Below are 25,434 nucleotides of genomic sequence, written 5' to 3' on the forward strand. Positions count from 1 at the left end.
AGAGGTTGACGGAAACTGCTCCATCGCATCATTTCGGTCCACACTCCTTCTGGAGAAGGCAGACGAGTCCACACACAACCTGGAGCAGCCGTGATCAGTCTTACGAGACCTCTTGCTTGGCACACTCAGCAGGGAGCGACTCCTCCATCTCTTCAGAGAGGCGCCAGCTCCAGAGTGCGAAACAGCAGCACTCTCAGAACCTGAGGGCAACTTCCGATCCCATGTAGGCTTTGGTGCCGAAACAGGCCATGTGGCTTGTTGAAGCAGGGGCTGCTTCAGACCAAGATCTCTCTCTACCTAAGTCCATTTGGTGAATGATCTGTGAACTGAACACCACCCCCTGCCATGGGCTTTGTCTAAGCACAGCAAGCTCTGCATGTGGGGATCGTTGTGACGGACAATGTTTAATCCCTGGTGATTGCATCACAAGGGAAATACTGAAACTAATGCTAACATACATCAGACTAAGTGCACTAATTAACTAGACTCAACTGGAGAAAGGCACTAAGACACAGTGAGGTTAGGAGCCACACAGAGCTCTGGACAGGAAGAAGGAACTGAGGGGGTAGAGGCCGCGCTGCCTGCAATAGCCAGGGGAGGGACTATCAGCATGAGGCACAAGCACTGCCTCCTACAGGTACTGCTAGGCTAAATTTTCCAGCTCCGGTGCACTGGGTGTGCACACACCTATGTGGAATACATGGATGCATCTGACCAAGGAAGACTGCTGCAGAGGCTCTTCCATATTGCCTCTATATAAATCCATGGTACGCCCACATCTTGAACACTGCATGCAGATGTGGTAGCCCCATCTCACAAAAGATATATTGGAATTGGAAACGGTTCAGAAAAGAGCAACAAAAATGATTAGGGGTATGGAATGGCTTCCATATGAGGAGAGATTAATAAGAGACTGGGACTTTTCAGCTTGGAAAAGAGTCGACTAAGGCGGGATATTATAGAGTTGTATAAAATCATGAGTGGTGTGGAGAAAGTAAATAAGGAAGTGCTGTTTACTCCTTCTCATAACACACAAACTAGGGGTCACCAAATGAAATTAATAGGCAGCAGGTTTAAAACAAACAAAAGAAAGTATTTTTTCACACAATGTACAGTCAACCTGTGGAACTCCTTGCCAGAGGATGTTGTGAAGACTAAGATTATAACAGAATTCAAATAAGAACTAGATAAGTTCATGGCGGATAGGTCCAACCCTGGCTATTAGCCAGGATGGGCAGGGATGGTGTCCCTAGCCTCTGTTTGCCAGAAGCTGGGAATGGGTCACTTCATGATTACCTGTTCTGTTCATTCCCTCTGGGGCACCTGGCATTGGCCACTGTTGGAAGACACGATACTGGGCAACACCGACCTTTGGTCTGACCCAGTATGGCCATTCTTATACAGCAAAATTAATAGACAGCAGGTTTAAAACAAACATAAAGAAGTACTTCTTCACTCAAAGCACAGCCACCCTGTGGAACTCATTGCCAGGTGATGTTGTGAAGGCCAAGAGCATAACTGGGTTCATAAAAGAATTAGCTAAGTTCATGGAGGACAGGTCCATCAGTGGCTATTAGGCAGGATGGTCAGGGATGCAACCTCATGATCTGGCTGTCCCTCTGCCTGGCAGAAGCTGGGTTTGGACAGGGAATGGATCAAATGATAATTGCCCTGTTCTGTTCATTCCCTCTGAAGCATCTGGCAATGGCCCCTGTCAGAGACAGGATACAGGGCTAGATGGACCTTTAGTCTGACCCAGCCTGGCTGTTCTTAGTACTGGTCAGAACGCACATTGCAGAATTAAAGGGAATTCAGAGAAAGGTGAGGAGAGTTAGAGGCCTGGAAAAAAAGACCTGAAGAGAAAGCCCCCAGCACGATCCTCACACAGCTAGAACACAAAGAGCTGCTAGTTACTAGGGGTCATAAGGGGAGCAGGCCAGGGAAGCCCCCTGCCCCTGGGTACAGGTTTGGGTGGGGAGGGTGTGAGGCCCAGGAAAGAGCCTACAGGTACTGGGGTGAGGGAGGGGTCCAAGGCATGCCCACGCTCTCCCATTGCCTGGCGTCGGGGTGGAGCACACGAGGCCAAGGGAGCCCCCCTACCTGCTGGATGCCGAGGCAGAGGTAATAGATGCTGTCTGGCTCATAGCGCTCGCCATTGGGCCGTGTTATCTCCTTGACGAACTGGGCAAGACCATAGTTGAGCTCGGCAGCCGTGCAGGCCAGGATATCCTCTTTGATACGCATAGGCTTAGCTGCAGAGACAGAAGCAGATCAACCTCAGGAAAGAACTCTTGGGGGGTTGGAGTGCTCAGCTCTGAGAAGGGAGCCTGGCTGCTGGCGTCGGGGACAGGTCCCTGGGGCTCGCTGGACTCCGGAGCTCTTTGGACAGGCTTCCCAGGCCCACTGATGCTGCAACCCCTCCCCAGCAATCCCTGGAGCAGAGGTAACACTTACGCCCAAAGCGCAGCTCCTCTCCCTTGCTGGACTCCCCGCCAGCGTACTTTGTCTGCACCCAGCATTTCCAGGCATTCACCCCATACGAATAATTCAGTCCTGTGCAGCTCGGCTGGCTGCTCATGGAGTCCCGGGAGCAGCTTTCGGAGAGCATCAGACGCTTCTGACCCTGCAGAGAAGTTCACCATAAGGCTGGGAATGCCAGAGCACATGGGTGCAGAGGCAGGTGTTACTGACAGTCCCAAAGGATCCCAGAATGCCTACAGACTCATAGAAACGTAGGACAGGAAGGCCTCTCCAGAACACCCACAACAGTAATGGTTGGGGAATCACCTGTGAGATCAGGTTCAGATGCCTTGTTAGCATGTTTGGCATACAGGAGCACCCCATCATCACAGGGTGTCACAACAGACAGTGCAGGCACTGCTGGGGCAAAGGACCAAAACCTGCTACCAATGAGGGCAGACCGGGGGCAGCCACAGAGCTATCACCAAAAGGAGACGGCCAACCATCAGACTAGCCTTCTCCCACGCCCATGCCACAGGAGCTGCAATGATGGCACTAATTCAACATGTTAACAGAGGTTGTGGAAGTCCCATAGCAAAGCCAACAAAGCCTAGACGCTCTCAGGGCCAAAGCTCTCCGGATCAGGGATATCAGTGATATGCTCAGCTGAGCATTTGATCTTCATATGACATTCCCAAGGTTTGTTTAGTGCCCACAAAGCTCTGGGAGCAGTACAGACACAGCGACGGACAGTCCTACACCCTCTAACAGGCTGACTATTATGTTCAGTTGAACTCAGGGTCCCTCTACAATTAGAGCCGAGTAGCCTGGCTCCTTCAGAAGGAAAATCTACATCAAGAGGCCGCCTAGCTGGACACAGAATCACAGAATAAAAGGACTGGAAGGGACCTCGAGGTCATCTAGTCCAGTCCCCTGCACTCATGGCAGGACTAAGTATTACCCAGAACATCCCTGACAGGTGTTTGTCTAACCTGCTCTTAAAAATTTCCAATGATGGAGATTCCACAACCTCCCTAGGCATTTTAATCCAGTGCTTAACCACCCCGACAGTTAGCAAGTTTTTCCTAATGTCCAACCTAAACCTCCCTTGCTGCAATTTAAGCCCATTGCTTCTTGTGCTATCCTCAGAGGTTAAGAATAATTTACCTCCCTTCTCCTTGTGACAACCTTTTATGTATTGAAAACTGTTACCCTCTCAGTCTTCTCTTTTCCAGACTAAATAAACTCCGTTTTTTTCAATCTTCCCTCATAGGTCATGTTTTCTAGGCATTTAATCATTTTTGTTGCTCTACTCTGGACTTTCTCCAATTTGTCCACATCTGTCCTGAAATGTGGCACCCAGAACCGGACACAATACTCCAGTTGAGGCCTAATCAGCGCAGAGTAGAGTGGAAGGAATATTTCTTGTGTCTTGTTTACAACACTCCTGCTAATACATCCCAGAATGATGTTCGCTTTTTTTGCAACAATGTTACACTACTGACTCATATTTAGTTTGTGATCCACCATGACCCTCAGACCCCTTTCCGCAGTGCTCCTTCCTAGGCAGTCATTTCCCATTTTGTATGTGTGCAACTGACTGTTCCTTCCTACGTCGAGCACTTTGCATTTGTCCTTATTGAATTTCATCCTATTTACTTCAGACCATTTCTCCAGTTTGTCCAGATCATTTTGAATGTTAATCCTGTCCTCCAAAGCACTTGCAACCCCTCCCAGCTTGGTATCATCCGCAAACTTTATAAGTGTACTCTATATACTGTTATCTAAATCACTGATGAAGATATTGAACAGAACCAGATCCAGAACTGATCCCTGCGGGACCCCACTCATTATGCCCTTTGAGCATTTTTGTGAACCACTAATAACTACTCTCTGGGAACTCTTTTCTAACCAGTTCTGCACCCATCTTATAGTTGCTCCATCTAAGTTGCATCCAAGGAGAGAACCTGGCATCCAGGCTGCAGTTCACTCAGTGACAAAGCACCCTTGCATAGCCCACCACCTGTCCCCCCCACAGCCCGAACTGAGACCAGAACCCCACAGGGTTCAGCAGGCAGTGTCCATCAGCTGCCCTGGGCCACTGCAGCCCTGCATATGCACATGCAGCGCTCACCTTCCGGATGGTGCGAGGGAGGTCTGGATCTGTGGATACATCATCTGGCCCCACCAGGCCACAGTCAAAGAGGAAATCCACACTGGGGTTAATGTCCAGAGGGTCTGACGGGAAACAAGGCAGCACAGGAGGGTTCAGGGGTATGGGCTTTCGCCAGCCACGCCATCCCCCCAAAGGGATAGAGCCAGCCGGGCTAATGTGGGCATTAGCCAGGGATCCCCCCAGGGAGATCTCCTAGCCCCAGCCAATGGCAGGCAGCAGCACTGACATCACCAAGCCATAGTGCAGGGGTAGGCAACCTATGGCACGTGTGCCAAAGGTGGCACACAAGCTGATTTTCAGTGGCACTCACACTGCCCAGGTCCTGGCCACCGGTCTGGGGAGCTCTGCATTTTAAATTAATTTTAAATAAAGTTTCTTAAACATTTTAAAAACCTTATTTACTTTACATACAACAATAGTTTAGTTATATATTACAGACCTACAGAAAGAGATCTTCGAAAAATATTAAAATGTATTACTGGCACGCGAAACCTTAAATTAGAGTGAATAAATGAAGACTCGGCATATCACTTCTGAAAGGTTGCTGACCCCTGCCATAGTGCATGACAACATCTGGGCCTCTGAAAATATTCAGCAAACTACCCTCTTGAGGGGGGTTCCCCAAAGGCACCTCTTGAGCCCCTGCTGGTCCCAAATGGTCTCCCTCTTCCAATGCTGCGGACAGGCCGTGCCCTGCTGTACATAGGGCTTGTAGGCATGCTCCCTCAGTCCCATGGCACTTGGCTCTTTGAAGTCTCCCACTCCCTGACAGTGAGGGGCCCGCTAAGTACTCCAGGGATCTCTGACCCACACCTATGAGCCAATAAGCCAGGAGCGAGCAGATACCTGAGAACAGCCCCCGTCTCTGCTGCTCGTTCCAGTAGGTCACAGTCCCAGGTCACCCCAGAAGGGGCCACCTTGGCTGCCATGCTGCGTTCTTCCTGACTGAGGGAAGGTGCCCTGCGCACTGGGGGAGGGGAGTGGGGAGCATCATCACAGCTGCCTGGCTGCTGGTTTGCAATGGTACATGCCAAGAGGCAGGCTCTAGCCGTCCATCCCGCACCCTGCGGCTTTGCAGAGGAGTTACTGCTTCCGAAGCTTTCCTGTCCCCCTGGGCATCTGAGAGCTGGGTCAGAAACCCCTGTGGAGTTGTCTGCTCTATTTCCTGCCCATGCTTCTGGCCTCAGCACATTGGATCACTCTGCTGTTTATTCAGCCAGATCCCTGGAGCAGACTTAGCGAAGGACAGACCTAACCCATTCCCTGATGGCCGCCTCGTCCAGCTCAGCGGTCACTTGGCACTAGCCTTCAGCCAGGCCCTATTTAGGGGACACTGCCACAACCCAGAGCAGCCAAGCTCACTTTGAGACACACCACAGCTGAGGCAGGAATCTTCAAGGGATGTGGCACAGTCCCACCCTACTTCGTTCCTGGCCTCACCTTTCTGCAGGTTTCGCTGCTAACCTCATCTGCATCTCCCTGGCATTACTCCTTATGCCATGCAATGTGGCTCTCCCACGCTCTGCCCTTTATAGGCTGCACCAGGGCCCAGGGTCACTGCTGAGCCTTACTGGCTTCCCTGCAACTGTGCAGACACACTTCAGCACGTTCCCTGCCCTCTTGGTCTCTCCTCATACTCATATTAGAGGGATCAGCTTCACCCCCCAAACATATCAGCCCCTTCTGCCTCCAGCTGCCACTGGCCCCGTGTGCCCAGCTGGCCATTTGTTCTTTGACAAGGAACAGTTTCTCTGTAAATGCTGCCTGAGCAGCAGGGTCCCCAGGCCAGTCTGAATGCATCCCTGTGCCACATTCAGCCTGCTCTTACTTTTGGGGAAGTCGGCCTCCAGGTCCTGGCCAGGCTCATCCAAGACATTTGCCATCTTGACAGCCATGGCTAACACATCATCTCTCGCTGGCCCAAACAGATCACAGTCCTCCAGGAGACCCTCCGCGCTCTGGTTACTCACCAGATCTGCGGACACAAGAGCAGCTCAGGATACTCACGCTCCAAATTAGCCTCCCCATCCCCTCCAATTGGAAACAGACATAATGGGTCAAATGACACTTGCAGAATTAAACACACTCTTAGGCTGAGGCTCTGTGCTGAAGTGCAGCTGACCTTCCTAAAGCCACGCTGCGGAGTCTTCTCCAGTGCTTGGAGTGGCCCTATGGCCTCTCCGGGAGACCAAGTCAAAGGCTACAAAGTAGGACTCAAGAAACCTCTCAGGTGACTGCTTGGGAAATGCTTACTCTGTGTGCAGTGCTGCACACCCACAGCCCACAAGGGACAGGGACTCGCACTCCTGCCATGAGCTCCATTTTACAATAAATCATTTGGAAGTGAACCCAGGGTGGTTAAGGCACATGTGTAGTACTTCCATCCCCACCAGATAGGGCTGCAGGCACAGTTCTCTGCCAGAAACACAGCTCTTCAGGTGCCTTCTCAGTGGCATCCATCTTAGTGGTGGTGCTCCCTACAGATAGCAACCCCCACCCCCCAGGCTGTGCAGAAGCTGGAGTACAGACAGAAGGGCTGGCTTTTGTAGCAGCTGAGCCCAGGCCAGCTCCTGAGAGGGGCTCCAGCACAGGGAATGGCGGTGAAACCTACCACACAGGTCTGAGGATGCCTTGTCCAGCTCCTCAGCCTCTGCGATCATCTCGGCCATGGCCAGGATGTCAGCCTCCAGGGGGTTGGAAGGGATCTTCACCTTCAACTCCTCAATGGTCTCCACTATCTTATCTGTGCTCTCCAGTGTGGTGGGCAGGAACATTGGCACAGGCACCTATCAGTCAGCAGGACAGCAGGCAGAGGTCAGAGCCAAACACAGCCTCCGCTTTGGGGTCTGCACCCAACAGCAAGCTCTGGCTCTGCCAAGTGCACCCAAAGTCAGGAGGGAGGAAGGAAGTGGGGCTCAGAGAGGCCCGTGCAGAAGAGGAAATTCAGGGGAAAGGGAGCATGAGCAAATGGGTGTGTTGCTTACCGGGACAGGCATGGAGAAAGGCACGGGTACTTTCTGGCAGTACATATGCATAGGCACAGGCACGAAGATCGGAACGGGGATCGGCAACACAATCACCTGTGGCTTCCAGTCTGCCTCTGGCACAGAACAAAGGGCATGTCAGCGCCTTCTGCTGGCTGGGATGGGGACCAGTCTCTCTCTTGCACCCCACCTTGGTTCTATTCCTTACAGCATCCCCTGCTGGCTGTAAGTCTCTGACTCTCTTCCATATGCTGACACACACTGCAGCGCTACCGGGTCCTGCATGCACACCCAAACATGAGCTCCCTGAACTCACAGGCAAATCCTGTGTGATAGGCTATTGCTGCAAACCCTCCTCTCCTAGAGAGCCGACGGCCAGGACACATCTTACAGTGCTAATGGCATTTAGATTGCAGACTCCCCCAAGAAGGGAATGCCTCAAGCACAGACCTCTTCGGCAGTCTGTGTGGAGCCTGTTGGCAGGCTGGCTCAGATGCTGCTGCTGCTGCCCAGAGCCTGCATGGAGTTAGCTTGCCCGCCCCGCCCCCAAATGAGACCGGCTCTCTGGAGTGACATGCAAGAATCTGTTAAAGTTGAAAATCCCACTTGGCCCTAGGGAAAAGGCACAGAGCCCTCATGCCTACTGTTGGGATGGATGCAGCACCAGCAGGGGCTAAGCAGTGGGGATTGCTGGGGAGGTGGCCAGTTAGCAAGCAAGAGGTGCAGAATTTCCTGGCTTTCCAAAGGAAGGGGTGGGGAGGTTGCAGGGACAGGTGGCACAGGTGCTATTCAGAGTAAGCTAGAATGAAGACTGGGCCAACTTGCTCTGCTCTCAGCAGGGGCAGACCACTTCTCTTTGGCTGGCACGTACTGGTGAGTTCGCTTCCCTCCTCTTCCAGGCTTTCAGCACAGAAGTTACAACCACTCCCACTCCTCTCTCCATTTGGTGCTGGGCATTCAGTGAGTTCACACACACTCAGTCAGGAACTTGTCCCAATGGTCCCTGCAGTCCAGAAAGACACAGCACATGCTCTTACCTGTCTGACATCCCTTGGACTTCACTTCTATCTTGCAGGACACGCCCCGGTTCTGCATCAATGGTTTGCACATAGCAGCCTTGTTCTTCCGAGGCGTGGCGGGAACTGGTGGCGGTGGGGGGGCTGGGGACATCTGGGCTGAGGATGCCTTTGCAGACACCTGTCGAAATCCAGAAAGGGACAAGTCTGTGTCCTGTGCTGGCAAACACCCCCTCCCCCAACAATCCACATGGCCAGGGCCCTTCTCCCTCAAGCTGCTGCTGGTGGTGCCTCCAGATGCCACCATCTCAGGCAGTACCTGCAGACCCCCAGGTACCCACCCCAGCACCATTCACTGCTCTCAAGCCAAACACTTAGCAGGTGCTTGTACCAACGGACACACCCCATGACAGGGAGCCGGGCCCTCAATGGACTGCACTGCCCAGGGGTGCAGGCCTGGCCAAAGGAGCGGCGAGCTCAGAGTCGGTGACCGACGAGCCCCAATTAACAGGGAGCGTAGCACCCATCAGTCCCACCCTAGGGAGCAGGGAAGGAATTTGGTCTTTTCAGAGTCCCAGGCTTTCACAAGTGAAATGAACAGCCACAGGCCAGGGAGAAAACAGGGTGAGGGCATGCGTCAGTCAGCGCTGGGAACCACTCCTAGCTCTGCACTGATGCACCCTCCCATGGCGTTTATCTGCTCTCCCAGGGCCAGTCAGCCACTGCCACTTGCCCATGCAACCGTACTGCCCTCCCCACAGGCTGGGTCCCAGCAGCACACCTCAGGCTCCTCTGCCCATGCACAGAGATGCTGCCCTAGCCTCAGATGGGGCCCGTGTCACCATGGAAACACTGGTCAGGTCCTAGAATTTGTTCCAACTCAGGAAGTCCCCCTTTGGGGCAAGGGCAGCCCAAGGACCTCTCCCAATGTGTTTCCCCTCAGGCCTCACCATATTAGTCTCTGCTTTCTGTGGGGAAGAGCCAGGGGGTTTGGGCTCGGGAGTCTGACCTGCAAGGGAAAGAGAAGAACCATGAGCACGTGCTGCATTCTTGCTTGCCTGCGCTCTCAGGCAGGCGGGTCCCACTGGTGGGCCTGGACATGGCAGCAGCCACTGGCCAGAAGAGCAGGGACTGACATGCTCTCTTCTCACTAGCTCAGGGCCAGTCCTGGACCATACTTGCCAATGTTTCTAGCCCAATGAGGTCACAAGATACTGGATCTTAAAAATCACATCATCGTCTCCACTGTTATCTTCCTCTCCCCAGCACTCCATCCCAGCTGATGGCACCTACCGATCCCCATCACGGCAGGTAGGCCAGCGGATTCCAGATTTTTATTCCCCGCTTCACCACTGACCTGCTGCATAGCCTTAGCTGAACCACTTCCCCTCCCTGTGCCTCAGTCTCCCCACTGTAAACCAGGGTACCTCTGCAAAGTGCTTTGGGATCCGCAGGAGGAAGGTGGCAGAGAAGGTCAAATGATTAACAATACTGCCAAAATCTGCCCCGCTGTGCCCCCCAGGAGCGAGGATGGCATAGCCAAGTGCACTCTGGAAACAGACGGCCTGACTCAGGGATTCTGTCTGGCAGAGGTAGTAGACCAGGTCAGGAAACCAGCGAACCAGCTACTAAGCATAGAGATGAATGGTCTCTCTCAGGAGTAGTTTGTTGTTAAGTCCTTCAGCCACGTCTGCCAGCATGTCCAGAATTACCCAGCAGGCATTAGACTGTGAGCACCGGTGGGCAGGGACGGCCGTACACAGTATTAACGAAGATGTAGCAGCAATGTCATGCTCAGCTCTCCGTGCAGGCTTCAGCAGAGCCTCAACATACTAAGGAGCAGGAGTCACAGAGGCACTTGTCCCCCACAGTGCACTCCTCCCTGAGCAGAGCAAGGTGCTGCCCATGGCCCAGCCCTGTCAGGCAACAGAAGGGGTCATGGGATCAGCCCTTCTTGAGTGCCTGACCCACACAGATCTTCTGTCTCTGTAGGAAAAACAGACAGCTGATGGGGAAATCCGAGCACAGCCCACTTGATGATTCCAGCTCAGAGGCTGCAGCAAGTCCTTCCCCGAGAATCCTGCTGCAGGGCTGGCAAGGGTCTCCAGCTGCAGAATCTGCAGTTCTCTTGGGGGACCGCCCACCTCTCGGCAGACAGGCAGCCAGCCCAGACAGAATGGAGCCCATAACGTGCCTGTCTCCAAGAGAGCATGGCTGTCAGTGGGGAAGGCTAGAGCTGGGGGGGCATGAGCTAGGCATCTCTGCAGTGGAGCAGTCAGAGGCCAAGAGCAGCACCCCGCCTGGCCAAGGAGAAAGGACTCTCTGCATGAGGGGATGGGAGCCTAGAAAGTCTCTCACAGAGCCCCACAAGCTAAGTGACCAATCCCCCATTTTCTGGGTCAGGTGCTCCTCTGAGGCACCCTGCCTGGTTCTTGGGTTCTTCCTGCCATCAGGTCAGGAGCTCTCAAAGCCCCCATTTGGGAAGACTGCCATTCTGCATAGGAATGTCTGGCCAACCTGAGAGGGATGAAGTGCAGTAGGGCCTGTTGGAGAGCCAATCCTTCCCAGTGAGAGACTGTTCACAGCTCTGGGACACAGGTCTCCCCAAAACCAGCCCGAGGCTCTGGTGCTCATACACAGAGACTTAGTCTGAAGAAGGGCAGTGGCAACCTACAATTCGCTAAGCAGTTCCAGCGGCACTACCTTTCCAGAAGCAGCCACAGGGTCAAAGGGATGCAGAGCTCCGGAAAGCCACGAGGCACCAAGAGCCTGAAGAATGAGCAGCCAGCGGCTGTGCTTGAGATGGAAGGCTCCAGGTCTGTCCCAGGCACAGCCACTGGTTTCTTACCATTCGTGGCCCTCCAGAGTTCTTCAGCTCTTTGACCCTGTGGCTGCTTCTGGAGAGATGGTGCCATCTCCATAGTGCTATGGAAGAGGGTGTTGGTCCCAACATGCTCCTTTGTGCTGTCATCTGAACCACCCAGAGCACTGCTGATAGGAAATGCTTTTCCTGGTTTGGGCTGCTGGAGCTGAACCTGTACAGGGCCCAACCAGAATACACATCCCTGCAAAAGGAGCTCTTTCCTGCTGTCTCTCTGTGCTCTGGCAGGTCACTCAAACCCATCAGTTCTGGGACAGGCATATCATCCTACAAACCTGGGATCTCCAGGGGAATCCTGCTGCAGACCTGAACTCCATGGGCTGTCGATCGGAATCTAGTCAGTTACTACACACAGGTGGCTTCTGACCTACCCATTTCCTGAGACCTAGCATCTGCCCAGCTCATCTTGGGGATCAGGGGTGGCATGCAGCAGTAAGATCCTTCAGGCCTTTCACTTCCCATGTATGTACTGCTCGGTGCTGAGAAAACATCCTTGTAAAGTCCCAGCCTCTCTTCAGAGGCTCCATGCCTGTTCTTGGGCTCACATACAAATGGCACTGCCATCAAAGGTGGGCAGCACTAGGTGTATTTCAGATGAGCCACCTGTTCATCACTTTCAAAGGGGATAAAGAAGATCAGCAACACGGATAGATAGGCTGGCTGATTACTGGGCTTAGGAGGAGAAGGGGAGTCTTACTAAACCCTTGCAGCCTGCGCTGCAGAAGCAATGGCCACACGTGTGAAACAGGTCCTTCCCTAGGGACCAGAGGGGTGAATGGCTTGCTTGCCCAGGCGGTTCTTGTGTGAGTGCTCCAGAGGGCAGCGTTAGAGGCCCCTCAAGAGTATGCACTACCTCAAGGGCAAGGAAGGAGGTGGTGGGGTTGCAGTGCCTTCAGCTGTGGAGGAGTCCAAGTTACCAGCTATGGACGGTGCAGCTATCAGCCTCACCTGTGGCTAGGTGAGATCAGAGCGTGGCAGAGACAATGCTGCTGAACTGGGAAATGGCAGGCGTAACACTCACCCTCTGTCGGGAGAGCATGACACATCTTGCCTGGCTGGATTCTCAGCTCCCAGATGTCTCAATACCACGAGAGGCCAACAGTGCTTTATCCAGGTAGCCACAAGTTCCGGGCTCCTGGGGCCGCCAGGGTGGGTCATTCCAGCACACAGGCCCTCCTGCCCCCTTCTGATGTGCAGGGCCTTGCCCTTGCTACCGGCCTTTGCTGCTCCAAAATGCTTTAGGTGCAGTGACCCCTAGACAGCGATCAGGGGCTTCACCGGCTACAAAAAAGGCTGCCACTTATTGAGTGCTGTTCTCACCAGGAGTATGTGGAACAGCTCTGCTGTTAGCTGCCCTGCTATCCATCTGGTTTTTGGTGCCGGTCCATTCCTGTCCCCTTCTCCTGACAACAGAGCCTGGAGACTAGGGGCAGAGCCCTGGTCTCTGGAATGTATTCCCTCACCTTGGTGCAGGTGAGCCAGGGATTTTCTCAGTGAGGAATATTTGCTCTTCTAAGGGTGTAGTGCTTGTGGCAGCAGGCTCAGGGTTTGGCAAAAGTTGATGCTGGGTCCATCTGAAGTTCAAGTCATTTGATCTCCCAGTGTTACAAAAGCACCACATGTCCTGGACAGCTTGAAGGCCTAAATCAAATCAAGTGAGTAACAAGGGGGAGGTCCTGACTCCAACAGCAGCCAAGCAGAGCAAGGCTATGTCTGTGTGCCCAGGAGGGGGTTAGCTGTGTCCCCTCATGGTACCAATCGCCACCTGCCATCCAGGGACATCCCAAGGCACTTTGCAATGTCTTACCACTGATTTACACAAGTTAACTACAGGAAACGGGGCAACAGACAGAGAGAATTTAACCTTCAACTGGAACTCCTGGAACACAGCACAGGATTGTCCAGGACACTGGGGTTAGCAACCCCAGCACTACCCACAACTGCCTGGGATTGCAGAGAGACTTCCATGTCATGTCTCATTAAAAGAGCAGCACAGCACCCTCTACTGTCCTGCTCTGTTACTGGCTCAGTTCTGACTGAGGGAAAAGCCCCACCGACAGCATCACCAGCACCACTTCCTGCAGCACCCTGGGTGTTCCTTGAAGGTCTCCCATCCAAGCACTGACCTGGCCCAATCCTGCTTAGTTTATGAGATCTGAGGAGGTCACAGCTCAGAGGTGGTGCGGGGCTGGAGGTGGATTATCAAGTCAATCCACGCTGTCCCCTAACCCTTTAAATCAAGCTCCCAGCTGGCAACTTGAGGAAAGAGGCTGGAGTCGCCCGTTAATAACTTGAGCATCCTCGCTAAGAGTGAGAGCTACAGGCAGCGTGCTGGCGCCGGCTCCTCCCATCTGGGTCCTGTGTGTCATAGAACCATAGATGTTAGAGATGGAGAAGCCCCAGTAGGTCCCACTCAGTCCATCCCCCCAGGGACTAGTGCAGGATTGTTCCCTAGTGTCTCGTCCAGTCCCAGCACTGGAGCTTCCAGCTCTCCCTGTCTCTCTTGGGCTGAGCTCTGCTGGGCTCCCTCCCTCCTTTCTACTCACTGTTCAGCAGGCTCTCGGGCCCCTTCTGCGTGTCCAGGTTGGGCTGGTTCTGTTGATTGTAAAACCTCAGCAGACACTGCTGGTTGCAGAAGTGTTTGATTTGCCCCCGCCAGTGGATGGTTTCCAGCAGCTTCCCCTGACGCTTGCAGGCATGGCACCGAGCTGCCTAAAGCCCCAAGTGGTAGGAGACACAAACAACCACGTAACTAACCACACGCACTCTGCATGCAGAGAAAGAGGAACACTTGGTAAGATGCTGTGAACTTCCCTACAGAAGTGCCCTGTCAACAACAGCAGTGCAAGCTTCTCCACACCACCACTAGCTGTGGACTCCCACAGTACAAACCTCCTCAGAGCAGTGCTCTGCAGGATCAGCTGTGAGCTTCCCCACAGCAGTGTCCCATCATTGCTAGCTGGGGATTCCAGCAACGGGAGCTCCCCGCAATAGAGCCAGCTGGGGACTCCAGCAGGGCCAGCTCCCCACAGTAGGATCCAGTTCTCTGGATCAGTGCCCACAACAGAAATTCAGTGCAAGGATGCCAATGCCGATACTGACCTTGAAGTACCATAGCAAGTATTTGCTCTTGCAGTCTTCACTACAGAAGTCCCAAGTGCTGCCCTCCAGCTGCTCAGTGACCGCCCGCTGGCAGGTCTGGGAACAGTAGGTGCAGGTGATGCAGCACAGACCCAGGTTCTTGGTAAAATCCTGTTTGTAAAGAAGCACACACCCTGCGGAGAAACAATAGGAGTGAAACCTTCCCAGGATGCACTGGGGGACTCCCTGACCTGAACAAGACCAGAAGCCAGGTGTGTGGAGACACAACAGAGCACAACATTGTCGGGAACAATCCTGCACTGGCCCTGGGGCTGGGACGACATGGGACCTCCGCGGATTTGCCATCTCTCACCTCTTTGCTCCTAGGAAGAGCATGACTTCAAACAAACGCCTCCAGCCTCCTGTGTGCAGGAACTTGCCAGCCAGGACAAGGTCAGGCCAGGTCAGGCCAGGCCAGCCCAGGTGCAGGAGTGCAGATGTGTGATGACAGGAGGTGCGGAGCTGCCACCTGCTGTCTCCCCCAACCCTCAGACAGAGAAAAGCAATGAGACAGCCCTCTCCAAGCTGACACTGGATGGCAACGCCTCTTCCCAGGTGCTGGCAGCCAATACTCCACCCCTGAATCAGCCTCCCTGCACTACAAGGGAAGGCCTTTGCCATGGCATGACAGACCTCCCTCCATTCCACTACAAGGTCTCTCCTTTCCCCAAGCCACAGGGTCGGCAACAGGCACCTTCCTCTCCCATGCTTCTCCATATACCTTCACTGCAGAAATTCTTCTCCACCCCAGAGAAGCGGATCTTCTCGTGCAGCAGCTTCTCTTGCTTGCAGTGCTCACACTGGGACACCACCCCACGCAGTCGCTTGAAGTCCTCGCAGCAGTCCTTACAGCAGAACTGGTACACTTTGTCCTGTCAAAGAGACCGCTGCCTGGATCAGCCTGGCCGGACAAACCTAGGCTGGCTAGGAAAGCAGGAGTGGAATCATAGCGCTGGGTAGACAGAGTCACAACGTCCCCAGTGTAGGAACTAGGGCAAGGGGGAATCACCCTGTACCCAGCCCAGCCTGTACCCTGAACACCAGGAGAATGCCTTTCAAAGCCACCCCCATAGGGCTATGGCTGCCAGCTAATCTGGTCGAGAGCAGGCTGATCTGGGCTCTGCCACTGTCCAAGGGTGGCTCCACTCCTGCCCCTCCCGCTCCCTCTTCAGAGCAGGGAAAGGAACCTGAGGAGGTGCCGCAAACCCTTTGCTTTGGGCCTCAGCCCCATGTACCCAGGGCCCAACGCCCTGCTGTCCCTTCTGACCTGCCAGTCCAGAATCTCTGGCTTCCCACTGAAGAGATTGTGACAGTAATGACAGTTCAGGTGGATCCCCCCCTCGGGGCTGGTGCGCTGCAGGGAGAAAGAGAGAAAGTTAAAGGAGAAAGGGCACATGGGGGACAGATGTACCCACCGTGCCCACCAGCTGGAGCATTCCTGCCCAGTCCCACCACACTCACTGGCCAACGTATCCCCACCCACCTCTGCCTGCCAGCACATTCTAAGGTCACTGAGCTTAAGGCCAGAAGGGGACCATTAGAGCATCTAGTCTGACCTCCTGATGGTGACAGGCCATTACATTCCACTCAGTTCCTCTTGTACTGAGCCTAGAACATGGGGTTATGTTGAAAGCAGATCTTCCAGAAAGGCATCCAGCCCTCATGTACAGACCTCAAGAGATAGAGAATCCACCACTTCCTGGGGAGTTTGTGCCAACGGCTAATCACCCTCTCTGAAACATTGGTGCTTTATTTCTAATCTGAACGCATCTAGCTTTGGCTGCCAGCCACTGGTTCTTGCTCTGCCTTTCTCTCCTAAATTAAAGAGCCATAGAGTGCCCCGAATTTTCTCCCCACAAAGGTGTTCAGACACTGTGATCAACTCACCTCTCAAGTGTCTTTCTGACAAGCTAAACACATTGGCCTCTAAGTCTCTCCCCAGCACACGTTTTCTCCAGCCCTCAAATCCTTGTTGTGGCTCTGTTCTGCACCCTCTTCAATGTTTCAACACTTTTTAAGGTGTGGACACCAGAGCTGGATGCAGTTCAAGATCAGCATCACCAACGTCTTATTCAGAGGTGAGGTCCCCTCCCGGCTCCCCCACTCACTATGTCCGTTTACACAGCCAAGGGTCACATTAGCCCTTTGCCAGAGCATCGCACTGGGAGCTCCCACTCAGCTGCTTGTCTATGACCCTAAACCTTCAGAGTCCTTACTTTGCAGGATACAGTCCCCTTCCCCAGTGGTTGGCATTCTTTCTTCCTAGATGCATGAACTTGCATTTGGCTTTATTAAAACACATATTGTTTGAATGGGACCAATTTACCAATCAAACCAGATAGCTCTGTATGCCTGCCTGTCCTCACATCATTTACCACTGCCAAGCTTTGTGTCATCCACAAAGCGTATCAGCAAAAATTTATATTTCCCTCCAGATCATTGATGAAAATGGTGACCACTGGGCCTAGGAGACCAATCCATGTGGGACCCCACTAGAAACTTCCCCATTCAGTAATTCCCTATTGACAGTTATTTTTTGAGATCTGTCCATTAACCATTCTTAATCCATTTAACATGTGCTTGACGGATATCATAGAGTAGTAATTTTTTAATCAACACGTTGCGTGTCACTATGACAAACCCCTTACTAAAGTCTAACTGTATTACATCTACACAGTTCTCTTTCATCAGCCAAACCAGGTTTGTTCGACAAGACCTATTTTCCATAAAGCCATGATGACTGACATGACTTACATTCCCATCCTTTAATTCTTTATTGATTGATTCCTGTATTTGCTTTTTCATTACTTTGCCAGGGATTGATGGCAGGCTAACTGGACCATACAGGTCATCCTGCTTATCGTTTTTGAACCATCACATGACATCAGCTTTCTTCCAAGTCTTCTGGAATTTCCTCAGTATTCCAAGATCCACTAAAAATGCATGTCAGTGGGCCAAAGATCTCCAATTCTCTTAGGACTCTTGGTCCACATTATCTGGGGCTGCTGCTTCCTGGGACTCCTACAGGGAGAGCACACTGGGAAATCTCAGCTGGGGCATAGGAGTTGCAGGGACTGTGCTCGTAAGTAACCCTGGTGCTGGTCCCACTCTCTGCTCTTAGGCTGGCTGCAAGATGTAGCTGGTTGTAATTTACTCTTATGCCCCAGCTGGGACTTTCCAGTGTGCCCACCCTGTTGGAGTCCCAGGAAGCAGCAGCCTCTGCTGGGAGAGGAGAGGGGAGGGGGACCCCTCCCTGACAGAAAGCATGTTTCAGTACCTGGAATTTGGTCCAGCAGCTGGGGCTGCAGAACTGGTACACAACCCGGTCAGTCTTGTTGTAATAGCAGGGCTCAGACAGGCTCTTTCTGCAGAAGCTGCAGGGCCTAGCGGGACCTAGCAAGACAGAGACAGCGATGGCAGCAGTGTAGAAGGTGGGATTGGAGAGAGAGAATGGGCTGCACGTTCCTATCCCATTCTCTCCAGGTCTGTTATAGTGGGCCTGGTACTCAGACATCCTGGTGCAACAATCGCAGGAGAATGGGGATGCTGGGCTTTGCCAGGGCAGAAATGTTGCGGCCTCACTCCAGCTTGGTGACCAACCCGGGCTTACCTAGGGCAATGTTGGAGATCCCCAAATATGTGACACCTCTCTCTCTGCGGGCTCCCCCTAAGCCTCACTCCGACAGGTCAGAGGTCAGCGACACAGGGTCCTTTGGGGCTGACGTTCTCTTACCGGTCAGACCCGACTGCTTCACTTTGTGAGAGGTGGTGCAGCAGATGGAGCAGAACAGGCCCATCTTGCCACTTCGATCCACGTTGGGCAGCATGTCAAAGTTCTTACACAGCGTTTTGCACCACATGCACGGGTACACGCGGGTATTCTTCTGCAAGCATAAAGCAGAGGGTGATTGGAGAGCTCAGGCCCCTGCTTTCCTCCATCCCATGTCCAAGCCCATCCTCACCCCATCTTACCCACTCTCCCTCCTCCCATCCCCTTCAATGGCTCAAGGAAGTTCTACAGCAGGCTGACATGAACATACAACATGGACGACAAGCTTGCACTCTGTTTCCCCCCTTGGGTCACAAGCCCTGGCAGCTGTTGGCAATGCCCGAGAGCAGGTCATGCTCCTCTCTACCATCTGAGAACCCACTTAGATCTCAGGCTAGCCTGGGGCACACAGCTGCTTTGTAGGGACCCCATGGCTGGATGAGAGAGGGGCCCCTCAGTGGGGATATTGTCTAGTTCAGAGAATCCTGCACACCACTGCAGGATAGAACCAGCTCTGTGCCTTTGACCAGCTCCACCATAAGGAGCCAGCTCTGCGCCTTTGACAATCAGCCTCACTAGGCAAGTGACCAGGAGCGCCAGCCCACCGGCCACAGGGCCAGGCCGACTTATCCAGCCAGCCCACCGGCCACAGGGCCAGGCCGACTTATCCAGCCAGCCCACCGGCCACAGGGCCAGGCCGACTTATCCAGCCAGCCCACAGGTCCCAGGGCCAGGCCAATCTATCCAGCCAGCCCACCGGCCACAGGGCCAGACCTGAGGAGCTGCAGCCCCAGCAGCAAGAGAAAGCTCAGCGCCCCTCCACTGGTCGGCTTTGAAGAGAGCCTTTGGATCTTCCTAAGAAGCTTCCTGAGCATTAGAGGAGATGAGAGTGAGACTGCTCAGCGCTGCTGCTACTGCAGAGGAAGCGCCCTGCACTGAGCCAGGGGAAGGCTGGTAAAAGCCTCAGGAAAGGGAGACGGGTGCCCCCAGAGCCCCTCCCTGTCTCCAGGAACCCCTCACCTTCTTGTAGCTATTGAGACAGGTGGAATTGCAGAAGCGTTTCTGCTGGCCCTCATGGAAGAGGTACTCCAGCGGCAGCCCCTTGTTGTAGATGTAGAGGCCACAGTTATCACAGCAGTTGGTTTTCAGCCCCTTGGTGGCTCGGAATTTGGTGAAGCAGGCGTCACTGCAGAGCCGGTGCACCACGTTCCCATTGCTGACCTCATGCTGGATCTGTACACACACCAGCACCAGGCACTGCCTCAGAGGCATGCACAGGCCACCCCTGCCATTCTACAGGGGCCTGGCCCTCGAGCTGGCCTGTGCCTCTGGGCAGGAAGGGCCATTACTCTAGGAAACTCATGCAGGCTGGCTCCCATCCCAACAGGAGAATGGAATGAGCGGCACGGGGAGCTGCAAGGGGCAGCGTGGGGAGAAGAGAGCAGAAGCTGTGCCTCTGGGACTTATAGGTAGAAAACAATGGAAAAGGAAGAATCTGAAAACAAGCCCAAATCTGCACACAGGCCACAGCCTGAGGCCACAGGAGTCCCTGGCAGGTTCCCCAAGCCAACCCAGATACTGATAAGCTCAAGCAAGCCCCTATGACTAGATCAGGCAGCTCACAAGCACCTGGAAGGTGTGGGCAGTTGCATTAACTCCAGCTCCAGCAGATGGCTTCAAAGCTTCTTGGGCCAAACACTGGAGAGACCAGGGCTCTGCTTACCTCCCCAGGCTTGTGACAGACACTGCAGCGGCTGGTGTCCGAGGCCTCTGCAGGCTGAGGAGCTGGTCTCTGCTGCTGCGCTTCGTAGAGGGAGAGGCACACAGAGGTGCAGAACTCATGGAAAGAGCCACCTGAGCCAATTTGGGCCACAACAGAATCCTTGGTGTTCCAGATCTCTCTGCAGGGCAGGAAGGGACTGGTTAGCGCAGGGGACACCCCCACTCCAAGACAAAGAGGAGGGTGGGCCGTAATGCAAGGAGCTCCAGGACAGGGGGATGTGAGGGGGAGCAGAAAGTGCAGCTAGAGGGAGTGGAGTCCTGTGGTGGGGAATGACAGGGTATTGCGGGGGAGGCCAGGAGTATGAAGGGGGGCAAGGGAGCAGGATGGGGTGACATGGGGAGGAGAGTAGACAAGAGATTCAGCAGGAAGAGTAGTGGGTTGGGGAGAGAGTGTGAGGGTGGGCACAAGGAAAGATAGGTAGGGGTAAGCAATACTGTGAAAGCAGGGCACGTGGGTAGGGGGGTGAGAAAGGCAGGGCGAGATGGGGGCAAGGGTGGCTAGTCAGATGGAAGGTGGGGGGAGGGGGGCAAGAGGGCGGATAAGGCAGGGAGGGCACACACTTTTTACAGAAGGTGCAGATCTTCTTGCCAGGTGGTTTCTTGGAGAAGGTGGTGAGACACGAACTGGAGCAGAAGAGCTGAGGGAGCCCTTTCCGCTGGTAGGCGGTCTGGCCCTTCTGCAGTGGGGTCCGGCAGTTGGCACACGTCATCTTCGTGACGGTGGAGCGGGCAGCCCGCTGAGCCATCTGTGTGCGCAAGGACATGCGGGTCGAGCGCCGGGTACGGAAGGGAACAAAGTCCTCGTCATTGGGATCATCCACCATAGCATCCGAGTCCTCGTCAGAGACTGGGACTGTGAGCAGGGAAAGGGAGAGACAGATTCCCCGTTAGGAACCGCGGCATAACCCTATGTCCAGACTGGGGATGGGGCTTTCTGGAGCCCATTTCAGGGTGCAGAACCTGGAATTTCCTCAGCAGGGAGGAGTAAGGGACCTTGGAAAGCTGTAATGTGCTGGCAGGGAATGAAGCAGGAAACCCCCGGGCTCACTGAGCCTTCGGCACTGCTGTCTCCACATGAAAGGCACGATTCTTTGGGGCCAAGCAGCAAGTTCAAGTGCAAACACTTAGAGCAGACTGCAGAAGTGTCTGTACGTTCCACTGTGCATTACAGAGCCCCAGGCAGCTCCCCCCAGCCCTTTCCCACAAGAGAGAAGGAGCAGGTGGCACAGCCAGGGTGCAAGGGGCACAACTCCTCCTCACTCCTAGAGGAAGGAGCAGCAGATGCCACAAGCACTTTTGGACTCTGCATCTCAGAGGCATACACTGGATGTTTTTCCCCAGGAAAGCCTCTACAATGAAGCCCACCTCCTGATCCCCAGGTGGGATGGGGAGAAAGGGACAGCGTTGCCCAGGGGATTGTGCTCCTGGGGATTGCCCAGGGGATTGCCCAGGGGCTGGGAAAGGGCCTCTTAGATGACGCCTCACACCGTCCCCCGCCCCGTCTCCCTCCCCTCACTTAGAAATGGGCTGAGTGGCCAGCCTAAGTTACTTACTGCTCTCGGAGGAATTCACAGTTTCAGGCCTGGCTGCCTCTGATCTCCTGGCTCGTTCGCTTCTCTTCTGCTCCTGGAATACACCCAGAGAATATTCAGACCAACCATCTGCTGGGTGACCATGGCCAGAGAGCCTCAGCCACGCCCAGGACCCAGCTTCAGGGCTCTTCTTTCAAACTAACTGCAGATGGTTCTAGCTTTGCTGTACCCCAGTCAAATCCTGACTGGGTTTAGAAGGGCAGGGGACTGAGCCGTCTTAGGAGAAAGGGGCTGTAGCCTGGCAAGTGGCAGGGAGCTAAGACTGAAGTCACCTGCACAGCACAGAGAAGGTGTCTGTCCCAGAAGACATGCACACTCCTTCCCATGCTCACTCAGAGGGGTGGCCTTCAAGTACTGTTGCAGACAGAGGCACTTGTCTGAACTCTCCTCACCTTCTCAGTTGGCTGTTCGCTTCCCTTCCCGGCCAGGTCTTCTCCTGCAACAGAAATACAGGTGACACCTGAATCCCAGCCCCTGATTCTCTCCAGACAGGGGAAAAGCTTCCTGCTCAGAGATAGCAGCCCTCTGCATAAACAGGAGGGGCTAGAAATCACAGGGAAGAAGACCTGCCTTTGCTCCTGCCTAGGCATGCACAGCAAGGCTTGACACCACAGAGCCACATGGAGGAAGAACCACACACAAGGTGTGGTATCCACACCCGGGAGCATGCCATGGGTAGCAGGCCTGCATGCAGAGTGGGAGAGAGACACTGGGCAGCTGCAGCTGTCACTTCTATACCTGCCAACCTGGCGACCGAATCTTCTCTGTAAACACAGAACAGACTCAGCCTGGGAAGGGTGTGGGTAGGCCCAGGCCTTCCTCAGCCTGGTGTGGAGAGCAGGGCATGAACCCTGCCTAATGGAGACATGCCCTGCCCACGCTGCTCCACCCCTAGTGCCAAGGTAGCCACAGACATCATCAACTGCACCAGCATGGGCTCAATCCAGCACTTTGGCAGAGGGACCAGTAGCCAATAGGACCAAACTTCAAGCTACGACAGCCAACGAGTGCGCTCATTTGCACCCAGGGCCCTGACTGCCAGAGCTATTAATCCCTCCTATTAGGGCCACTTCTCCAGCCCACCCAATTAGCAGGCAATTCTGGTTCACACACAGAAGAGACCTAAGTTCCCTGTAAGCTGCGCAGCCGTGCAGCAGCCTATTTAGAGCAGTGCAGGCACTCAGGCAACTTGCCTGGAGACCTGCCGCAGCTAGGGACCAGCCGGGGAAGGGGTGCCCCTCCTGCCGTGGCCAGGGCGATGTGGACCCAGCTGTGGCCAGAGTGGCCTGGTTCTGCCCCAGGCGCAGCGTGGCCCAGCCCCAGGTGCAGCCGGGGCACTCCTCCCCAGGCCCGAACCCAGCCCTGGCCCAGACCTGCGGGGACAAGGGGAAGGGCGCTTATCCTGCAGCCCGAGCTCAGGTGCTGCTGTGGGGAGAGCGAGCTGGGGGAATTCTCTCTCCTTGCTGTAGCCCTGGAACACCCTCCTGCACCCCAAACCCCTCATCCCCGGCCCTACCCTAGAGCCCGCATCCCCAGCCAGAGCCCTCACCCCCTACACACAACCCAACCCTCTGCCCCAACCCTGAGCCCTCTCCCACACTCCAAACCCTTCAGCCTCCCCTCAGAGCTCGCACCCCCAGTCAGAGCCTGCACTCCCTTGCACCCCAACTCTCGGCTGCGGTCCTGAGCCCCCTCCCACTCTCTGAACCCCTTGGCCCCACCCCCACCACATAAATTTTGTTATCTGCACCAATCTGAAGGTCATGTGTCACACATCACATCCACAGTGGCGCACATAATAAAATGTATTCTGCACATGGGTTGGAAAAATTAGAGGGAACTCTGGCAGGAGACCCCAGGGTAAGTCGAGAGCTGATCAGTTTCCAGTCTACTGGAGCAGAGGCTGCCCACCACTTGTCATGCAAGAACTTCGCCCCGGCACTGGAAGGTCTACCTGGGGATGATGACAGTGTGGTCTCCTGTGCTTTCGGCATGCTGCTCTCTTGTCTGAGGGTATTACCACCATCCTCGTCCTCCTTCTCAGCCTGGCCTTCGCCAGTGCGCTCAGGGGGCAGGGCAGGACTCTGTTTTAGCCCCTCTTCTGCTGCTGCCTCCTCTTTTTGCACAGGGGAGCTTTTCCTTGGTGCCTTCAACCTTGTTTTCTTTGCCTGCTTAAGACTGGGCTGTGGCGAAACCGCTGGCAAACTTGAGAGCTGCGTTGTAAATTCCTCTGTGGATGGCGCACAGCTCAGCTCCCCTGCAACAGGAATGGGCTGCAGGGGAGACTCCAGGGTGTTGCCATCACAATGCGCAGCAGTGGCAGCAGCACAATCATCTTCTAGGTCCCCAGAGTCATATTTTGGTTTATCTTCCCCTTCTTTCCAAGCTTCTGACACAATGTCTTCCCTAGCCAGCACAGAGGAGTCCCCATGCCCATCCGCCTTGTCCTGGGAAGAATGTGCCTTGTACAGATCCTCCAAATCCCCTGGTTTATCTAGAACCATCAAGTCAGTGGCGTCATCTAAGTCATCTAAGACACAAGGTTTCTCCAGAACGTCCAAGACACTGGGTTTATTTAGATCAAGATTGTTTGATTTGCTTAGGTCAGCCAAACTGTCTGCTTTCACCAAAAGGTCTAAGTTCCCATCTGCTGTGACCTGCTTGGTCGGATCCCATTCCACCACAGGGGGTTGAAGACCTGACGCTTGCTGTGTAGAAGCTGTCTGGGAGCCCAGAAAATCTTCCCCAAACTCCATGTCAGCAGGGAGATCACCAATCAGTGGCTTATCAGGCAGAGAAAGTGGGTCCAAAGATCCAGGAAATTCACTGGAATCCATTTAGAAGCAGCAAACTGGGAATGAGAAAGAGCCAGAAAGTCAATGTTACAGTGTCTACATACAGCATTACAGACTCTTCCAGGCTGTACCAGGAGATTCCTGGTGGAAATCTAGCACAGATCAGGACACAAGCGACCCACCTCCACTTCTCACAGTATAAGAGAGAGAGTTACAAACTTCTGGAGCCAAAAAGCTGCCTTGAGCTCTGCCTGCCTGGGAATTTATCACCACATGCTTATGCTGCACCATAGCCAAGTTTCAACTACAAGGGTGAGCAAGTATGTTTACAGCAGAGAAACATGGTGAGCTACTACAGAGGAACTGTGTTTAAATTCAGAGGACTCTGTGTAGCTATTCAGCAATCTGTAATACGGTAGTGGGACAAGTGCCCCATTGCCCCCTCAGTACTTCACCAGAGCCAGACCAGGGGGCAGGATAGGTCAGTTCTCACACAGTTGCCCACGTGTTACTATTTAAAATGCCTTTTCTCCCAGCCAGTCCATCTCACCACCAGGAGCCACCCCTCCCCTGTCCTCACTGTAGGAATCCCCTGCAATCTATGTAGCCCTCGTCATAGAGATAGACTAACCCCAACAGCTTGGAGTCAAAAAACACAGGGAGACAAGGACATATCTTTGGGATCCCAGCTGTATAGGTGCAAGAATTGTGGAGTGTTTGGTTTCTGCAGAAAGAAACCTTCCGCCGGGGAGTAAGGCGGGTTATGAGTGAAGACAGAAATAACCCTAAGAGGCTAAAAACCACTGACAAAACATAACAGAAAATCATAAACTAGTAT

General features: G+C 54.0%; 1 protein-coding gene across 8 annotated transcripts in view; it reads right to left on the minus strand.

Moving 5' to 3' along the window:
- Positions 1–25,434, minus strand: part of ZMYM3 (zinc finger MYM-type containing 3) — a 57,452-nt gene that overhangs the window by 16,642 nt on the left and 15,376 nt on the right. For 6 of the 8 annotated variants that reach the window (XM_030575911.1, XM_030575915.1, XM_030575913.1 and 3 more), the window contains 20 exons: positions 23,756–24,652; positions 22,194–22,237; positions 21,763–21,835; positions 20,771–21,062; positions 20,151–20,328; positions 19,448–19,660; positions 18,392–18,542; positions 17,936–18,051; positions 15,926–16,012; positions 15,380–15,530; positions 14,620–14,792; positions 14,064–14,229; positions 9,587–9,645; positions 8,658–8,817; positions 7,621–7,736; positions 7,248–7,422; positions 6,465–6,611; positions 4,595–4,698; positions 2,455–2,623; positions 2,101–2,252 (listed from right to left, as the gene is read on the minus strand). In XM_030575911.1, coding sequence (XP_030431771.1) covers positions 2,101–2,252; positions 2,455–2,623; positions 4,595–4,698; positions 6,465–6,611; positions 7,248–7,422; positions 7,621–7,736; positions 8,658–8,817; positions 9,587–9,645; positions 14,064–14,229; positions 14,620–14,792; positions 15,380–15,530; positions 15,926–16,012; positions 17,936–18,051; positions 18,392–18,542; positions 19,448–19,660; positions 20,151–20,328; positions 20,771–21,062; positions 21,763–21,835; positions 22,194–22,237; positions 23,756–24,638 — 3,609 coding nt within the window. In that variant the 5' untranslated portion in view covers positions 24,639–24,652. The remainder of the gene's footprint in view (positions 1–2,100; positions 2,253–2,454; positions 2,624–4,594; positions 4,699–6,464; positions 6,612–7,247; positions 7,423–7,620; positions 7,737–8,657; positions 8,818–9,586; positions 9,646–14,063; positions 14,230–14,619; positions 14,793–15,379; positions 15,531–15,925; positions 16,013–17,935; positions 18,052–18,391; positions 18,543–19,447; positions 19,661–20,150; positions 20,329–20,770; positions 21,063–21,762; positions 21,836–22,193; positions 22,238–23,755; positions 24,653–25,434) is intronic. The other 2 variants (XM_030575916.1, XM_030575917.1) reach the window with 2 other exon arrangements.

The sequence above is a fragment of the Gopherus evgoodei genome, chromosome 9 (genome assembly GCF_007399415.2).
Source record: "Gopherus evgoodei ecotype Sinaloan lineage chromosome 9, rGopEvg1_v1.p, whole genome shotgun sequence".
NCBI lineage: Eukaryota > Metazoa > Chordata > Testudines > Testudinidae > Gopherus > Gopherus evgoodei.